Below are 20,401 nucleotides of genomic sequence, written 5' to 3' on the forward strand. Positions count from 1 at the left end.
AATAAGCATTTTAATGTAAATTCTGTTTATTGGAATTAATTATTACAGATACAATATCAAGGGAAATAACTGTTGGTTATGATTGTTGTCAGATTGTGAAGCCGTTATACTTCGGTTGGATGTTTTGTAGCATGAAGAAGGTCTTTTCCACTGGTGTCGGGCCTGAAAATGTGGAGGCTAAACCAGCAGACCGCAGCACTTGAAAATACAATTCAACTTTAATACTGTAAGGTGTTTGTGGATCCTCTGGCTAGTGTGAAGTGTTTGATGTCTGCTAGCAGGGTCACTCCTGTTATTCAGTGCCTTTTGAACTATGTAACATTTGAAAAATGAATATGCTTGTGTTGTAATATATGGAGGTGGGTAGACAAAACATTCAGAAATGTAGTATGCTCCTGGCAAGTTGAGGCACTTAAAATTTTGTTAAAGGGGTCATATGATCCGATTTCAAGTTTTCCTTTCTCTTTGGAGTGTTACTGTACAAGCTCTTGGTGCATAAAGAAGAACTGTGAAGTTGCAAAGAAACAAAAGAACCACGCGCAGATAATCAACGCAGATAATTCACCATCAGTAATCACATCATCTATCCAACCACCATGAGAGAGAGCCACTATAAATAATCATAGCAGCCTTACTTTCATTCTCTCTAGTCTTTAAGCATCCCTTCACCACCCTGACTCCTCACGTCGACACATTCCGGGGGGAGGAAGCGCTCCGCGTTCGGGCCAATGCCGAGCTTGGAGACCTCTCACTGGGCAGCACACCAAATACACATACTATTCTTCTCACTTTATTATCTGCAAGGCAAACTCGTGTAACTGGTGTCTGTTTCTATAATGTGGGACAGTTCCATATTTGCAAGGACAGTCTGGGGTTTCTGACTCACATATGACTCTTATATGTAAAGAATTTGCCACTGATGATTAATACGCAAGTTTTAAGCAGATCACAAATGCAGACATGGTATTATGTTCACGCAGCGCAATAAGTGTAAATCATTATAATCAGTATTTATGTCCCCACTGTATGCAAAAAATGCCTAATTTGTAATGGGTTTTATTGTTTTTGTTTTGTCGTGCCGGGACACATAATCACAGTACGGTGTGCAGCGTAACATTTTTGTCACACACTTGAGGCATTCTGACATTCCGCTTATGACTGCATACTGGTTTCCTTTTAAAAAGTTATTTTGATATGTTTAACATGTTGAATTGTTAAATGAGTTACAAAACAATACACCACCATTCAAAAGTTGTCAATAAGATTTTCTAATGTTTTTTAAAGCTGCTTATGACTGCATTCATTTGATCAAAGAGTAAAACAGTAAAAATGTGAAATGTTATTACAATTTAAAATAACTGTTTTTATTTTATAGTGTGTGTGTTTGTGAAAGTGACGTGACATTCAGCCAAGTATGGTGACCCATACTCAGAATTCGTGCTCTGCATTTAACCCATCCAAAGTGCACAAACACAGAGCAGTGAACACACACACTGAGCAGTGGGCAGCCATTTATGCTGCAGCGCCCGGGGAGCAGTTGGGGGTTCGATGCACCTAAGTCGTGGTATTGCCGGCCCGAGATTCAAACCCACAACCCTAATGTTAGGAGTCAAACTCTGTGTGTGTATTACTACTATTATTATTATTTATTTATTTTTTATTACCATTATTGATTCTTAAATATTTCGTGGAAACTGTGATTTAAACTGATGAATAGAAATTTCCAAATACAGAATTTATTTGAAATATTTTTCCACTTATAAATGTCTTTACTGCCATTTTTCCTCAATTTAATGAATCCTTGCTAAATAAGACAAATAAAATACTGACTCCAAACTTTTAAACAGTAGTGTACATTTTTTGGACATGAAAATGTGCTGCGTAACAGGATTGACCCAGTATTGACCCAGCTGGGGTTCTAGGAGAGGCTAGAAAGAGATTTGAGGAGAATTACCAGTTTGCTATGAACTCTTTCTTTCGACTATCTCAACATCTTGCATAGAGCATTTTGTTTGAGAGCGGGCAGTCCAGACAGACAGATATACATCCTGGGATGTCACTCCAGACAGGCCAAGATACCTGTTGGATGTTTGATCTTAACAGCGATGCAAAACAGCGCATACTGTATACTGTACTGTACACTCTCTCCGAGCATGGATTTCAGATATACTCAGAAACTGTGAGAGCTTGTGCGAGACAGCCCACACTGAAGAATCATGTTTCCACACACACACAGACACGAGACCACATCAGAATTATATATATACATATCACATTATGTAACCAAAACCCAAATAGTAAATTTAAACATTTCTAAACTTGGTTTTAGCTTGCAGCTAGTGAGCTAGCCAGGTAGCTTAGTATACTGCTACTGCCATTAACAACTAAATATCATTTTTAGAGGGGTTTTGACCACTTCTGGGAGACCAGCTACTTCCAGCTTAAAGCTGCTAAGACCAGCCAACCAGTTTAGGCTGGTTTTAGATTTTTTTTTTTTTCTCAAGGTAGGGCAAAAACCATTGATTAAGATCTAAGATTTCATTTTTAAACACTATTGTGACTATTTAAGACGAGATTTAGCTAACCTGCATCTCTTTGCTCGCACATCTAAAGCAAATCCAGATGGCTGCCTTGGGGAAAACTTCAGAAAGTTTCCTTCCAGCATTCACCGGCGCATATACGTGCCCTTAATTGTAAGCCTAATGTAATTGCACATCTCTGTTAGCTTTAAGTGATATTTGGAGGCACCGGTGCCTATTTGCCTGTGGATCGGAAAGGTTAATTGTGCTATTGTATGCTGCTGGTCGAGTGGCTAATTAAAATCCATTATTTCCACTCCGAGAGAGCCGACTGGGGCTGCTGCTCCCACCAGCATGATGAAAACCCCCCTGCAGTCACCGCAGACCTCCTGTTCCTCTTCCTTCTTCTGTTGGACTCTTTGATGTGACGTTTGCCTCCCTCCCCTCCCCCTCACCTTCAGGTGACAGTTAGGGGATCAGTCGGAACCTGCCCTCATCAGGTCTGCCTTCACATGCTGATGGGGCCATTTCAGCTGAAGCAAAACAGGCATCATTACACGTCTTTGACCTCTCCTCTTCTCCGTGAAACAGAAGTGGATTGGGAGAATGGGCTTGATGCGGCCAGACGGAGGAGTGTGTCTCTGCCCGTATGGCTCCCTGCAGTGAGGGCTGTCTCTGGCGAGGGGACAGATGCTGGCTCTGATAAGTCTGTAAATTGAATTTGGTGGCGTGCTGAGGTTCCCGATGCAGCCCCAACCCTCTTGCATATTTGAAATCCGATTCTGTTACAGATACTAAATTCATATTTGCATTTACCGCCCATTCCTTATTTCCCTCTCTGTCTGTGTGTGTCTGGAACAAGACTTCTGAGGAAGACTCCCGTTGCCTTTAGCTCTCTGCCTTTGCTTTTTGCTGCTTTCTGTTTTGTATGATGTTTGTCTTGGGATTTCTCTAAATCTAGACAAGGTTGTCACCATACAGTGTTACACAAGGAGGTCTATATTACCTTGAAGATGCTGTTTATAGATAGATGGATCGATAGATAGATACTGTAGATATGTACTGTAGACTGTGGTTGGTCTTTCACATGTCCATCAAACAGCCCCTTTTTGGCCAGATTGAGGCAGAATATGGGTCAGACTTTATACTGATCAAATGTCTGGCACTGTGAAACTAACCAAATTCCCACCACAGTAGTCAAGTTACGCAGCTGTTGCATGAGTCTGTGACTAATTTAAACAAATGTGTCCATTTTTAATCCGTGTTTTTTTTTTTTTTTTTTTTTTTTTTTTTATGAAATCTTGATCCAGAGAAAGGATTTCATTAATGTAATGACATTCATTTATTTGCTTTAAGGGTGTGTGGATCATTTGGCAATGGGTAAACTGTACCATGATGCAACCCCCTGGAGCAAATAAGGATTAAGAGTCACGCTCAAGGCTAAGATTGGAGGGGTCATGAGGACCACTTGCATTTGAAAACATCTTTGGATGAACTGACAGACATTCAAACCAGCTACACTATGATTTGAATTATGAATCTGTTACTCACTAAGACATTCTTAACCCAGTTATAAAGGTTCCAAGTAAAGCTACAATCAGACCTGCCAGACAATCCAGATAAAACTTGCAGCTTCTTCTGCCTCTATAAACCTTTAGATGTAGCTAATAAAAAAAATTTAATAAAAAAAAGTACATATTTCTTGTGTATATATGTCATGTAGCCTACATATTTTTGTATATCATGTGCGTGTGCGCGTGTGTGTGTGTGTGTGTGTGTGTGTGTGTGTGTATGTATATATATATATATATATATATATATATATATATATATATATATATATATATATATATATAAACAGAGAGGTTAATTTGGAAATGTAATGGGTTACAGATTACAAGTTACCCTATTAAGTTATGTAAACTGATAACATTTGATTACTCTTCTAAATTTCTAACAAATCTTTTCAACTGTTAACCATTTTCAAACAATGTTAACTTTACAGTAGTTCTCAACACTGATTACTGTCAGACTTCTCAAAATCCTTCATCGCTTGAATTAAAAGGATCTAAATTATATTTTAAAGCACAGCCACCACAAAATCAGACTTTAGCAGCTCTTTTTACTTTGAGAATGTTCTGAGGGTTAAATACAGATTTAAAATCTGTTTTTCTGTCGTTAAAATACAAAAGTGGATTTTGACACATCTTGAGTGCACCTGCACTGTGCGCTTTACACTTTAGATAATTAAAATAGGGCCCTTAACCTTTTTTTATAGCTATGAAGGGAAATAATGCATATAAAAAATAAAAAGTTCTCTGTCCAAACTCCTGAAACGTTGGTGTCTCATATATTAGAGCAGGCAATGCAATTTGAGAAAGAAATCAGTCATGTGTGTGTAAATGTTCAGATTTAATCCACTTTGTAAATGTTAACATTTTCACAAGTAACTAATTTAATTGAACATTTTTTTCTCAGTAACTGTAAAAAATTATTTACATTTATTTTGTAATTACGTAATTCCATCACATGTAACTAGTTACTTCCCAACACTTGAGACATTTTATTTAAGTATATTTATATATTATGTAAAATTACTATTTGTATGAGATGTACATCTTGCTTTTTTAATGCAACACTGCATGCTTTGTTAAAGCCCACTTAAAATAAACTGATGCTGTCTTGTTGGTTTCCCAAGTGTGGCATTTAGGTGTGTGAAACACAGTGAATGTTCTCTTACTTAACATTAGGCATCGGAATACCCACAATTCCAGTTCCAGTGCTTCTGTATTCATAACACACATTCAAAAGACAAATGCAGTTTCTCTAGACACTCTCTCGCTCTGCCTGCCAACGATCACTCATACTGTTCCTCATGTGACTCGCTGAGCCCTCCCTCACCTCTCGTGTCACTGTTATTCTTTTCTGTCCCTCCTTCTCTCTCTCGCTCTCTCTTATTCTCTTTCTCTGCCGCCCAGTCTGGCTGCTATGTAGGGTAGCTCCGTGGAGACTAGGGCATTGCAGTGCAGTTGTTTTTGCTCACCTACCCTTTCTTATCGCTGCCTCTTTCTCACCTCAACACACTTTCCTTTTCCGCCTCATATCCTTGTTCTTTCTTTATTTTATTTGACTCCATGCTTGTCTAAATAATAATGCTTTGCAGGGAAGCTTTAGGCTAGTGCAGATTTACTCTCATATTTACAGGAGAGAGCATCAGCACTGCACATCAATGCAGTTCAGATTCACATTTACATTCTCCCTGCGAGCCAAGCTGTGCTCTGCTTCCTCAAGTGTGTGTGTGTGTGTGTGTGTGTGTGTTGGGGGTGTGTGTCTCGCTTTTCCTTCACACTTCTTAAATAGAATAAGGTATATTTTATTCAATGTTATTGTTAACCAGGTTTATTTATTTAGTTATTTAATATTTTTTTACTGAATCAAGCATTTCTGACTGAAAATGAGAAATATTTCCTTGGCAACTAGATGACGAAAATTATTAGTTTTGTATTTTATCTCAGTTAACATTTAGTTTATTTTGTTTAATTTTTTATTTATTTATTGTATTAGTTAACTAAAACAAAATTACCCTGTTTTTAACTAATGCTATTGTAAATCATTGCTGTAAGTAAATAGAAATAACTTTGAAATGAAATAGAAATACAAAACGAAAAACTTTAAATTAATAAAGCTTTAATTAAATAATTAATAAAATAATTATTTAATGAATTAATTATCGGCACCGACATTAAGCATTTTTATGGTTGTCGGTGTTGATCATTTTCAAAACTCATTTGCCAATAAACTTATTTAAAAGCATTTAATGAAAGTGTTTTGTCAGAACCCTTGTTGTTCTTAATTTTTTACATTGTTTAATTTTTACACCAGACATATATCAGTTCAAAATATTGGTGATCAGTCTACTTGATCTGTAATAATCGGTATCGGCCCTGAAAAACACATATTTGTCGACTCTTACTTCAAACTACATATAAATATTTAAAAGCAAAAAAAAAATTAAATTGCAAAAGTACATTAAACAAACTAAAATTAAAATGTTCAAAGTTCAAATAGAGCTAATTCAAATATGTTATTTATTATGTATATGAATGTATTTATATTATTTAAAAGTTCATTTAAAATATTAATAGCTACTAATAATAGTATATAAATAATACTAAATTAACACTGATTTTGTTTCATTTTTTAATATTCACAGATTCCGGTCACTGTGGTCAACTATATTTAGATTTATTTTATATAGAATATTTTATTTGGAAAAAATATAATTTTGCACATCCTTAAGGGTTACTATATGCAAATTCCAGTGAACATAAAATTAATAATTTAATTTAATTAGATGCCTGGTCTTGTTGTGTGTGCACGTCACTCCAAATAAAAACAATTATATTCACACTTGTCCTTTAATCTCTTTATTCTACTTTTATTGGTCTGATATTGTTTAAAACCTATTCTTCAACCAGTCACAGTAGTACGGAAATCATACCCCTTTTTAGTTATCACAGAATTCCCCATGGAGACTTTATATTTAATATTTTGATAACATTTTATATCACACCCACTCTGTGTGTATCTTTTCACCCTGACGAGACAACTTTTAGCGATCTGATAATTTTGAATAAAAAGCACTACGTTTTGTTCTCACTCTGATGTAATCACATATCTCAAAGTAAACTGGTTTGCAACATATACAGTTTTACTTAGATTTTTTTTAACTAGGTCTCTCTCTACTCCTTTTTCTTCATAGATGGGTGCAGATCGCTTGTCCTCGCCTCTCCATCGACTGGGGAACGGCTTTCTCCAAGCCCTTGCTGTCTCCATATGAGGTACACAAGGCTTGCATACATGCACACAGCACAATCCTCAATTTACTGTACTTGACTATGAAAGCTATGAGGACAAAAAGACCCCAGCAGACCTTAAGAGAATCCCCATTTCTCTTAACACACGCCACACATCTGTACTTTCCCTGCTGATGTTCACATCTGCCCTGTCAGTCCACATGCTGCCCGTCATGTTTGTCATGAGTGTTTCTGGCCATGTCTGAGTGCCTTTGGGACATAAAGGCTGTGTATGCATTTGTGTGAACCACCTGTGTGTGTTAGTGCTCACAAACAAACATCTACGCACACACATCAATGCTAGTGAAGGAGCAGGGTTTGTTTACCCACCGTCTCTACTCCTCAGAGACAGACAGGATGAGTCTGCCAGCTCAGGGTGGAACAGTAGCTCCTCCCAATGGCCGACTAACTGCAGTACCTCTCCAAACGTATCTTTCTCTCTCTCTCTTATCACCAGAAGCAAATGCGCATCTCGATTCATGTCATGCCAAAACAGGACTTAGCCAGAATCACACACCAAGCGTTTTTCTTGGGATAGGTGTCTCTGTTAAATCCCTATTCCCCATTCCCAGATGCAAAAGAGAAACATCTGGTGGATTTTTATCTGCAGATAGACCTCATTAGGATGCCTGTTACTCTTCTTGCTTAGTCTATCAGGAATATTTATTATTGGTCGACTAGTATTGGGTTTTCTGTGGCTGATACAAAAATCAATACTGATATCTGGAGATGAGCTTGTCCTATAGCTGATATAATCCTTGTCTATATATATATATATATATATATATATATATATATATATATATATTTTAGACAAGTATATATATATATATAGACAAGTATATATATACTTATCACATTATTTTTATGTAATGTAATACATAAAACTTTGTTTGCTTTATATTTATAAAAATTTGCCTTACATTTAAAAAATAATAATTATAATTTAGAAAATCACTGTTTTATTTTATTTTATTTGCTTTTATTTAATGTGTGCATTGTATCTGTCACAAATGAAAGTATATTGCATTACAAATAATAGAAAATAAAAAGTAGTACTGTATTCTTTAAACATTATTTGTCAGCGAATTTTCAGCTTACAGCGATGGCAGTGTTGCAGACTTTTACTGTATGTTTAAACAATATCCACAACATCTTAAACTTAGAATCACCCATCCATAATAAAAGTTCAAACCGTTTCCACTTCATTTCAAACTTGGATTCACTCATCCATATTAACTTCCCATGTGTTATTTTTATATTCTTTAGCCGATCTACCATTTTCTGCTTATTTGCCAGATGTCAGATGTGGCTTTTTCTTTGAAACTCTGCCTAAAGGCCAGAAGCTGGTGTTTAGTGTGCACTGTTCAATGAAGCTGCCAGCTGAGACTCTACTTGAGGCTCTGATGTGCTTGTCCTCATGTTGTTGTGCACATGGGCTGTTCTCTTCTCTCGCTGTCCTTATTTGATCCAGTTTGCTGGCTTTTTTCAAGACAGCCGTGCATGAAATAGTCTTCATCTCTTATAAGAACAAAATACTGATAGGTTTTCAGAAATATGTTTGTGTTTGGTCAGTTTTTTAACCAAAATGTGATACTGTACCGTGAATTGAAATAAACAAGTTTTTGCTTTTCATAGGTTATTAAGCAGGACAACAACAACAAAAAAAATCACATTTTTCTTTTTCTTTTTTTTTTTGTTTCTTGAGTACCAATTAGCACATTAGAAGGATTTTTTTGGTAGACTGGAATGATGGCTTATATATTAAAATATAAATATATATAACATATGCTTATGTTATATGATAAACTTATACATACAGGTCCATCTCAAATTAGAATGTTGTGGAAAAGTTCATTTCAGTAATTCAACTCAAATTGTGAAACTCATGTATTAAATTCAGTGCGCACATACTGAAGTAATTTAAGTCCTTGGTTCTTTTAATTGTGATGATTTTGGCTCACATTAAACAAAAACCCACTAATTCACTATCTCAACATATTAGAATATGGTGACATGCCAATCAGCTAATCAACTCAAAACACCTGCAAAGGTTTCCTGAGCCTTCAAAATGTTCTCTCAGTTTGGTTCACTAGCATACACAATCATGTGTAAGACTGCTGATCTGATAGTTGTCCAGAGGACAATAATTGACACCCTTCACAAGGAAGGGTAAGCATCAAACATTCATTGGCAAAGAAGCTGGATGTTCACAGAGTGCTGTATCCAAGCATGTTAACTGAAAGTTGAGTGGAAGAAAAAAGTGTGGAAGAAAAAGATGCACAACCAACCAAGAGAACAGCAGCCTTATGAGGATTGTCAAGCAAAATCAATTCAGGAATTTGAGTGAAGTTCACAAGGAATGGACTGAGGTTGGGGTCAAGGCATACAGACGTGTCAAAAAATGTGGCTACAGTTGTCGTATTTCTCTTGTTAAGCCACTCCTGAACCACAGACAATGCCAGAGGGGTCTTACCTGGGCTAAGGAGAAGAAAAACTGGTCCTCTTTTCAGATGAGAGCAAGTTTTGTATTTCATTTGGAAACAAAGGTCCTAGAGTTTGGAGAAAGTGTGAAGAAGCTCATAGCCCAACTTGCTTTGAGTCCAGTGTTAAGTTTCCAAGAGTCTGTGATGATTTGGAGTGCAATGTCATCTGCTGGTGTTGGTCCAATTGTTTTTTTTTTTTTGAAAATCAAAGTCATTGCACCCGTTTACCAGGAAATTTTGGAGCACTTCATGCTTCCTTCTGCTGACGAGCTTTTTGAAAATGCTGTGATTTCATTTTCCAGCAGGATTTGGCACCTGCTCACACTGCCAAAAGCACCAAAAGTTGTTTAAATGTGGTGTTGGTGTGTTGCCAGCAAACTCACCTGAACCCCATAAAAAAATATATGCAGATGAGCTGAAGGCCACTGTCAAAGAAAGCTGGTCTTCCATACCACCTCAGCAGTGCCACAAACTGATCACCTCCATGCCACGCTGAATTGAGGCAATAATTAAAGCAAAAGGGAGGCCCTACAGAGTATTACTTACATGTACAGTAAATAAACATACTTTCCAGAAGGCTAACAGTTCACACATTTTTTTTTAAATTGGTCTCATGAAGTATTCTAATTTGTTAAGATAGTGAATTGGTAGGTTTTTGTTAAATGTGAGCCAAAATCATCACAATTAAAAGAACCAGAATCAGTGAAATACTTTTCAGTAAATACTTTTATTTTCGCAAGGGCACATTAAAATTATGAAAAGAGTAAGGTAAAGGCCTTGATAATGGTTAAAAAAAATAAGTTTAAAAAAGTTGTGCTGGATAGAACAACTTTTTTCAACATTGATAATAAAAAAAAGTTTCTTGAGCAATGAATCGGCATATTAAAATTATTTCTGAAGGATCATGTGACACTGAAGAAAATCGTAAAATATTTCACAATAATACTCAAATAAATGCAATGAAACAAATGCAGCATTTGTGAGCTTAAAAGACTTGAAAAACGTTTTAAAAAGTCTTACCGACCACAAACTTGTATTTGTATAATATAACCTTAAACCTAACCTACTGTAAACTAAATTAATGAATTTTCAGATGTGAGGATTACTAGGATTTGATTAGGACAGAAAGTTAATTTCAATATGACTATTATTATTTGTATACAGACATCATTATGTCCACAGTCCTAAGATATAATCAGATAATTTTATGCAGTGCTTATTTAAAATTCACCATGTGCACTATCCATTGACAATGCTGTTAACTTGCATTATTTTAAAACTATCAAGAGGGCTATCTTCTGTTTATCAGCCAAGCATGCATGGATATCTGCCGACGCCTCACAAAATGACTAAATATCAGCCTATTAATCATCCTGCACGATATATCGGTCTATAGCAACAATGTACCCACTGTGCTAGGAGAAGCTCATTTATGTTGAGTTTTTATGGCATCATATCTCTTAGTGAATAATGATAATGCTCAGTAGAGCCATATTGAAGCACTGTATAATCATATGTGGCTCTCATATTCTACACGCCACCGTAATCCATTCTCATTGCTGCTTGGCCCACGCCGGAGCTCAGCGCATTCAGTGTCGTAGAAGCATAGAGCAAATATGGCATTATGAGAATACATTAAAATGCAGCAATAACATGCTGATGTTTTGTGAAAGCTCAGTCCATAATAAAAGGGGTAACGGTGTTCCTGCCCAGCCGGTTTGCTTAAACATGGAGTTCATAGTAAAAGTATTTTCAGAAGCTGCCACCTTAATGCATTTCTGCTTGTGTTTGCTTTTTCTGTGAAGTCAAGAAATGAGAGGATGTAAGGGAGTGTGAAAGGGAAGTATGAAGAAAGAGAAAAAGGGCAGTCATTTTCAGTGTGTCTCATGATATATTTATAGTCAATATGACACACTTGCCTCTCATGTCAGTGCAGGGATTAGCAGGTGGCTTATGCACAGCTCTGACGAAAAGCCAGTGAAAGAGAGATGCATGTGCCAGGGTTAATAAGAACACGATGGATGGAAGAAGAGTGGAACGTAAGACTGGTGTTGGCAGCACATCCAAAGCAGATAAAAAGCTCATCCAAGATCTTATCATCTCATAATAAAATAAAATAAAAAAATCATAATTTTCAACATAGCTGATTGACTACAGTACATTCACACAGAAATTAATATGTATGAATTTAATATTATTAAGATGATTTAACATCAGTGTTAATATATCGTACAGCACCATTCTTATTTTATTTTATTCTTTTTTTTATCTTTTTATTAATTTATTTTTTCATAAACATGTAAGTAGTTAAATTAGTGCTTATTTATAAACATTGTGACTTTTTGGTGTTTACCTAATTCCTTTTCTTTTTTTCAGTTCCTAGTTTGATTATTGATATATTATTCACATAACAAATATAAAAAAATTGAAGTAGTGTCTGTGTATACATTTCTTGAATTTTTTACATGATTATTATGTAATAACATTTATTGTTTATGATGTATGTAAATATATATAAATGTACAGTGTGTGTATATATATATATATATATATATATATATATATATATATATATATATATATATATATATATTATTATTATTATTTTTTTATATTAGTGGTGGGCCATTGTCGGCGTTAATGTGCTGCGTGCTGCACCTTGTGCAATGTGAAATTAGTTTACAGCTTTCTCAAGCACTTTATGATGCATTTTGGAAACATGAGAGGAGTCCCTGGTCTAATGCACCACCTGTCTTGAGAAACCCGTTCTCAAAGACTTAACGTTACTTTTAGTCATTATTTTATTTGGGGAGCACACATATTCTGAATGTCTTCGGCAGAATTCAAATGAGCCATTTTAATCTAGATTAATTCCAAGATTACAGTGAGATTAATCTAGATTAAAAAGATTAATCTATGCCCACCATCTATGCCCATATATATGTACACACACACACAATTGTTTTTAATGTTTTATTTTTTTTTATTAATAATTAGTTACATTTGTATTAATGTGAAACTATATATTTAAAAAATGTATATTCATATATATTTAGTTTTCTACTAAATGAATAGTGCAATAGTGCCTGTGTATAAATAGTTTAACTTTTTGGTCTCTGCATACTTCTTCTTCCACTTGTTCTTTTTGGTTTTAACTGTTATATTAAAATATTAATAATAAAATGCAAGTAAGTCTTTCCAGGCTTTTGATTTGTAGTTTGGTCACAGCCCTTACCAAAGAATATTTCAAAAAATATATTTTATAAAATTTCTATGTAGGGTTAATAAGAGTCTAAATAATTAAATACATAGCCTGCTATATTTCAGAAGCCTCGATTTTCACAGAAAAACATTCAGGGCGAGAACCTCTCCACTGTCGCTTTTCCCGTCAATAAAAGCAAGTGACTGCAGCATTAGGTTTTGAAGGGTATTTAAGAGAGATTTATGAAGAAGCGTTTGTTTGTGAGGTATTGTAGTATTGTCAGCAGAGAGAGACAGTCCTTCACCGGAGGCGGGGGCGTTTGTCATTTCTCCCGTGGTATTAAAGCTGTACGTTACAGCGCATCTCGCTTGTGCAGTGGGTATACGTGCCCACGGGCGGAGACGAACACGGGGCATTGATTATTCATATAAGCAGCTCAGTCTGACGGCTGAGATCCTGCCGGAGTTTATGTAATATAGCCACATGCACGAGGAACTCCTGCATTCCTCTCGAGGCCCGCTAATGTATTCGTCTGCATTTGTAGGTCACATGGAACAACACGGCTCTCACCTCGACTAAGAGGCTCCGCTCTGTGCATTCCGCCAGTGGGGGAAGATCTTTGTGCATTGGTAATACATAGAGCCATCCGGGAGATGGTATGCGGTGTGAGAGTCAGGTGACTTGCCCTCTTAGATGAGAAGCGCCGTGTTTGACTAGAGCTCCCTTGATATCCGATTGCGCTCATAGCTGATGTGTGTATCGACCCGTCAGCTGTTGGCAGCCCTGCCATGTTGTTTTCTCAAGATTCTTGCTGTTCCTCTGGCTTGCAGCTACAGTGTTTGATGCTGCAGTCTGATGTCTTTAATTAAAAATCCCTCTCTCTTTCAGGCAGCAGTAGCGCTGCAGCAGGTGGGATGGCAGGAGGTGTATCCTATGGATTTCTATTCCAATCAGAGCCTGGGGGCCTGGACTCCTAATCACCCTGACAACCAACCAAAAAGGCCTTCTCGCAAACCTGTGCAGGTGTCTATATACCAAGTTTATCTTTGCAGAGATAATAATGTATCCATGATGTAATGCCGAAGTAATGTGCTGTTATTTGCACAGTGTTAACTAGTTTTAAAAATAATATATGATAAATATACTCGTAGCTATTTTATAATGAAAATGATATCACAGTGCCACCTAGTGATGAAAGCTAACAGAGAATCTGGGCATCTGTTCTTGCACTAAAACACCCCTTCAGCCTGTGTACTTATGGGAGTGATGTTTGGTGTTATTAGTTTCTCAAGGCCTGAATGGCTCATCAGTGAGAAGCAGCAGCAAGTGTGAAATAATCCTGTCTTAAAATACTGAAGGGTCAGTGTTAATAACCAGCATTCAGCTGGCTTGTTAATATGCTTTATGTTGGACTGATGTCAGTGTTGATATTTTCTATATTAGTCTGACACAGTTGTTAAAGGGATAGTTCACCTAAAAATTTAAATGATGTCATTAATTACGTTCCAAAGCCATAAGACCTCTGTTCATCTTCGGAAAACAAATTCTGATATTTTTGATGAGAACCTAGAGCTTTCTGATCCTGCATATACAGTTACCCAGCTACCACGTTCAGGGACCAGAAAAGTAGTAAGGACATTGTTGAAATAGTGACACAGTAACATTAAATATTGGGGAATAATTTACTTTTATCAAAGTTGTTTTTGTAGTTTCTACATTTTTACGGCTTTTTTTTTTTAATTACAAATTCCATAGTTTGTTATTTCAGATATCATATTCTGTACGCATGGTATTGGGGTCCATGGTTTATTTTTCGTGACCACCATCTTACTAATACTAGTCAGTTAAACTCTGGATTCTGTGACCTATAGTAAATTTAATTCAGGCAAAATAATTGCACAGAATACCTTTAATAGCTTTTTTCTCTTTAAATGTTTAGGTCTAATAAATTTTAATTGAGGCAAAATGTTATTTCAATAAGAGCCTGATTAAAGATAATTATCAGTGCCTTATATAAATTAGGTTTTAACTATTTACAAATGTTAAAGTTCTTTAAGAAATAGTTCACCCAAAAAAAAATTATTGTTATCATTTACTCACCATCATGTCATTCCAAACCTGTATGCATTTCTTTTTCTTCTTTGGAACATAAAAGAAGATCATTTAAGGAATTCATTAAATTTTTGTCCATACAGTAGAAATTAAGGGTGTCCAAAGTGGTTTGGTAACATTCTATAAAATATTTTCTTTTGTGTTCCACATACAGGTTTGGGACGACGCAAGAGTAAAGAAATGTAGACAGAATTTAATAGCAGTAGATTTCCTGCATCGGTCTCAAAATATATATATTTTTTTTACTATCAAGTGCCTTTTATATGTGACAAAATTGAATTATTAATATGTTGCATAAGAACAGGCCCACACCTGCCACAATTAGTGACAGATAAAATGTCCTTTATTTTCCTGATCTTTGAAAATGCAAAGTGCACCAATACAATAAAAAGAAACTGTGAGTTTTTAAATACGCATAAGGAGATGACCTTCTGTTTTGTAGTTTGCTTGGACTCCAGTTATCTCTCTTTGTCTTCGACAGAAGGCGGGTTCAGATGCCGGTCAGCAGGTGAAGAGCTGTGGCCGTGAACAGAGCGCCTCCTGTGGCTGCCAGCCAGAATAGCACAGCCCTATTAAAACAGCCAACCACAGCTCACCATGGACATCTGCAAGAGACAAGCAAGCCAATCAAATCTCACTATTGACATTACAGCCAACACACTTCATCAAATCAACCCTGGTTGACACGAGACAGTGAGAGAGAGAACAAAACGCAAGTGAGAGAAAGTGTGTGAGAGAGAAAGACACAAAAATGTGAAGTCTGTATGTGTGTGTGTTTTGTGCGCTGACATGTCACTGGTGTGTGTTAGGCAGAGATAATCCATTGAAAAAGAAACGCTGACCCTGAATGCACAATGTTTCGTCTTGCGGCGAGTGGGTGGTTTTAGTTTAACATAATCATCTTGTCCCTCAGTTAGAAAGGAGCTGCCAGCCACTTTGCATAAGTGACCTTCATCCTTTCAAAATTACAGCGGGAAATGAGAGCGCGTTCAGAATTATTCTTCTGCAGAGGAAGATAATACTCGATCTGAATTCCAACTCTGACTTTTTTTATTTCCTATTATGCCGGGATGAGAGGTTCTCCAACAGAAAGGAGCTCTTTGAATGTTTTGTACAGGATGTGTTTTAGTTACGCGCAAAATAAAATTAAATGTTTACAATTTGCTGTCAGACTTTGATTAACTGCTGCTGTGTGAATGCCAGTATATATTTTGTCTTTTGTAATCACTGAACAATGAAGTCCTGGATAAATCAGTGGGCAGCTGAAACACATGGAGACAATTTCCATGAAGCAGTTTAGGCAGAGTCTTGGACGAACTTTGGCTGTCAGTAGTGATTATTCACAGTGAAATCTTTTATAGTCTGAGACTAAACATGATCTGTGTCCAGGAAAATAGCCATGTTTTAGTGAAACTGGCACTGAAGATGCTGACTCTGTGTAAGACTGTCAGAACAGGCCTCTGTCAAACTAGTTTAACCCCTTTAGTTGTCTTCTCTTGTTAATCAATCTCCTTTATTATTTCTTAAAGGGGTCATATAATGCTTTTTTAAAGATCATTATTTTGTGTATTTGGTGTAACAGAATATGCTGGCATGCTTTAACGTTCAAAAAACACATTATTTTTCAAATACTGTACTTTATTGTAGGTCCTCTATGTTCCGCCTCTCTCAAATGCATCATTTTCTACAAAGTCCCTCTTTCTGACAAGCGCAGTCTTCTCTGATTGGCCAACTGACACAGTGCATTGTGATTGGCCGAACACTGCAAGCACTCTTTGGAAATGTAACTCCCCTTTCCGTGATTGCGAGCTTCATCTTTCAAAAAAAAAATGTAAAGAAAGTTAATAATTTCCTTAGTTTTACCATCAGTTCGAGCCTGAAAGGGTGTGACAGACACAGTGATGAAGCTTGTATGTGTTTGCAGTAAACAAGCCACGCGCGCACTCATGTGACAAACTCTGCATTTGAACAGTCAATAGCAAATACTTAAACTAATAAAACATACTTACAGAAGCTGATTCAGAAGTGCCAGATTGTCATAGCAGTCAGAAATACATACTCTCCTAGGTTCACGAAACAGTCGTCCATAAAATGCATTGCTGTTCTGTTGTTTGTAATCTTAAAGATTCCTAAATGCATCTACTTTCAGAAGGCCAAATAAAGTGTTTTTTCCTTTGCCAAGATACACACAGCACCTCACTGACGTGGCTGCTTCAACACTAAATGCGGTTACTGATTCACAATTAATAGCATACAACAATAATAAAATAAAGGTAAAATATAATGTATTAAATAAATATTAGCAATTAGTCTAAAGTAATTAATAGGAATAATTGTTGTTTTTGTATTTGTTTTTGTAATTGTACTTTTTTACCATATTTATTATGATTATAATTATTATTAAGTTAGGCCCACTTAACAATTATAATGAATAGGAATATAATTAGGAATAGTAATTATTATTGCTATTTATTGGTTGTTATTTTTATTACAGTTATAATAATAATAAACATAGTAAAATAGTAAACATAATTATTCCTATTAATTATTTTGGACTAATTGATGTTAATATTTATTCAATATAATAATAATTATTATTATTACTTTAAATCAGTCACTTATGGAATTATAATTATTATGACTATAATTAGTAATTTTTAGTATTTATTAATTATTAATATCTAAATAGCAACAACAACAGTGATTAAACAATAGTAAAATATAAATGATGTATTGAATCAAATATCATTATCAGTTAGTCCAAAATAATTCATAGGAATAATTATTTGTACTATTTTACTATATTTTTTTATCATGGTTATTATTAGTGAAAAATAATTATTCTTATTTATATTACTAATAATTATTCCATACATGTTTTAATAATTTAGTAGTAGCAGTATTTTAGTTAAATAAAATTGTCAAAAATAGTAAGGCAGGCCTCTCTCTGTATCAGTTTATAAATGTTCATTTTATTTGATTACTTGTGTATTTCTTCAGGTTAGGTATTCCTATTTATCATTATTATATATGTCCACTAGGTGATGCTGTCTGCCTGATCATACAGCCAGTGTTACCTGATAGTCCAGCCAATGCTTCTTTGCTGTTGCTGATTGATTTATAGCTTTATTTTGCATGGCAGTGTATGAGAACCCAATGTGCTTTAGTTGCTGGTGTGGCAATCACTTCCAGATGTGATGAGGATGTCTCTCCTCCACACACACAGACACACACACACACTCACACATTTCTGTGGCTGTAGGCATTCATTTCCTGTCTCAGGGGAAGGGCACGAGAATTGACAGGATGAGCCGAGAGATGCTCTGATTTCTCTGTCTCTCTGCCAATCCATGCATGCTGAGCTCATGAGGACTAGCAAAAGTTCATCAAGAATCTCATGATGTTTACCATATGTGCATCTGTTCCTCAGAAGACAAGCCTTCTTGAGTACATTTGCACAAATTACCGTTTTTTTTTTTTTTTTTTTTTCATTTTGTTCTTTTAAGGGTTGTTTTTTTCTTTGCATGTATTGTTTAGCATGTTTTCCCTACAGATGTTAAGGTTTATTTTGTTTATATATAAAAGTGTTATGGTGGCACCATGGTCTAGTGAAGATTTTTGGTGATTATGATACTTTAAAGTCATCCATGCTATTAAATATTTATATATATATTCCAAGGTTACATGTCCAAAAACATAGCAATATCATGCTACTTTTTTAGGGAAGCACCAATATGAACATTTTAGCCAATACAGTAATTACATGAATACATTTAGTTACTGCCCTCTTTATTATATTTTTTGTTTAAATAAACAGTTAATAATATAATAAATATAATAATTATATATGTATATGTGTGTGTGTGTGTGTATGTGTGTATGTGTATTTATATTTTTATATTATTTACTATTTAAATGGAAAATATAATGAAGAGTATAGAAACTATATAGTTACTAGCATGTAATATAGTGTTGTTATAATTATTCATATAATTGATTGGATAAACTTTTTAAATAGTCGATTTTACTTTTTAGTAGTAGTAGTTAAATGATAAATTTAAGTAATTATTTAAATTATAAATACAAGAAAATATTTTGTATAACTCTGATTAAGTAAACATTTCATTAAATCAATTATTTTAATTGAAACCATTTCAAATACATTGGCACTTTTTATTTAACAGACTGATAGTAAAACATTAAAAAGTCACATTAATTGTTAAATACCAATATGACTGCCAATATTTCATGCGTTCGTAGTACCGGTGTATTTATAAGGACGGTCTCTAGAAAAAGAGCTCTATATCTGAAACTGTTGTGGCCAGGAAGATGTCACACTGTGCAGATTGTACTTTGCCAACAATGTGACAGTAACTGTAACAATGGAGAAATAATGGTTTTTATAAAAGCGGTGACTCATATAATTTTTTTGTGCAGTGTGCATGTTTGTGTGCATCCGTATCTGAGCTTTTGTCTCTGTTGTGATCGAATTGGAGCGGGAGCGGGCCGTTTTCGTCAAGTGCCTGGCAAAGTGTTTATCTTCCTGCTACAGGAAACGCTGAGTCACCTCTATCATGTTTCTGAGCTTTATTGTCTTGCTCGCTTCCATTTTCTCAATTTCCCTCTTTTGAGTACCATCTATGTCCTAATTGTATACTCATCTTCACACACTCCACCCACCCACAAACAAGGGCAAAATGGATCTATTAACCGGATCTCTATCAGACATAGTGCAGTGGCCATGAGGAACGGAAGCATCTGGGTTTATTTTAAGGTTCTCAGCAGGGACCCCAGATACACTCCTTACCTGCCGGCCACCTGACCACAGACCCACTGAACATTAGCGACGCACCATATTCACACTTCATCTCATTTCATCTGCTCTCCAGGCTCATTAGATTATCCGTTAAGCCATTAACACCACTTTCCTGGAATCAGACGAATCCATGTCCTTGGCAATAAAGGATTCCCTCGGGAATCATTACTTGCAGCATTATTTAATTAAAAGCAAGGCTTGAATTGCGTCCTACATCTACAGCAATAGTAAAGCAGTATATACATAAAATTTCAGTGAAAGAAGTTATTGAATATCTGAATGTAAGACATACTAATTTGATGTCTTCACTGCTTTTATTTGTGTGTGTGTGATCAGCTGGCACACTGAAAAATCAAATATTTCAATCAGAAATTGTTACATTTTAACAGCTCAAACCTTTTTTAATGTTG

At 35.5% G+C, this 20,401-nt stretch overlaps 1 protein-coding gene across 1 annotated transcript in view; it reads left to right on the top strand.

Moving 5' to 3' along the window:
* LOC113114859 (2-(3-amino-3-carboxypropyl)histidine synthase subunit 1-like) overlaps positions 1–15,881 on the top strand; it is a 42,164-nt gene extending 26,283 nt beyond the window's left edge. Inside the window, exons 7-9 of the mRNA XM_026281934.1 lie at positions 7,282–7,360; positions 13,952–14,086; positions 15,660–15,881. Coding sequence (XP_026137719.1) covers positions 7,282–7,360; positions 13,952–14,086; positions 15,660–15,737 — 292 coding nt within the window. The 3' untranslated portion in view covers positions 15,738–15,881. The remainder of the gene's footprint in view (positions 1–7,281; positions 7,361–13,951; positions 14,087–15,659) is intronic.
* Positions 15,882–20,401: the final 4,520 nt, after the last annotated feature.

Source organism: Carassius auratus, chromosome 15 (genome assembly GCF_003368295.1).
Source record: "Carassius auratus strain Wakin chromosome 15, ASM336829v1, whole genome shotgun sequence".
NCBI lineage: Eukaryota > Metazoa > Chordata > Actinopteri > Cypriniformes > Cyprinidae > Carassius > Carassius auratus.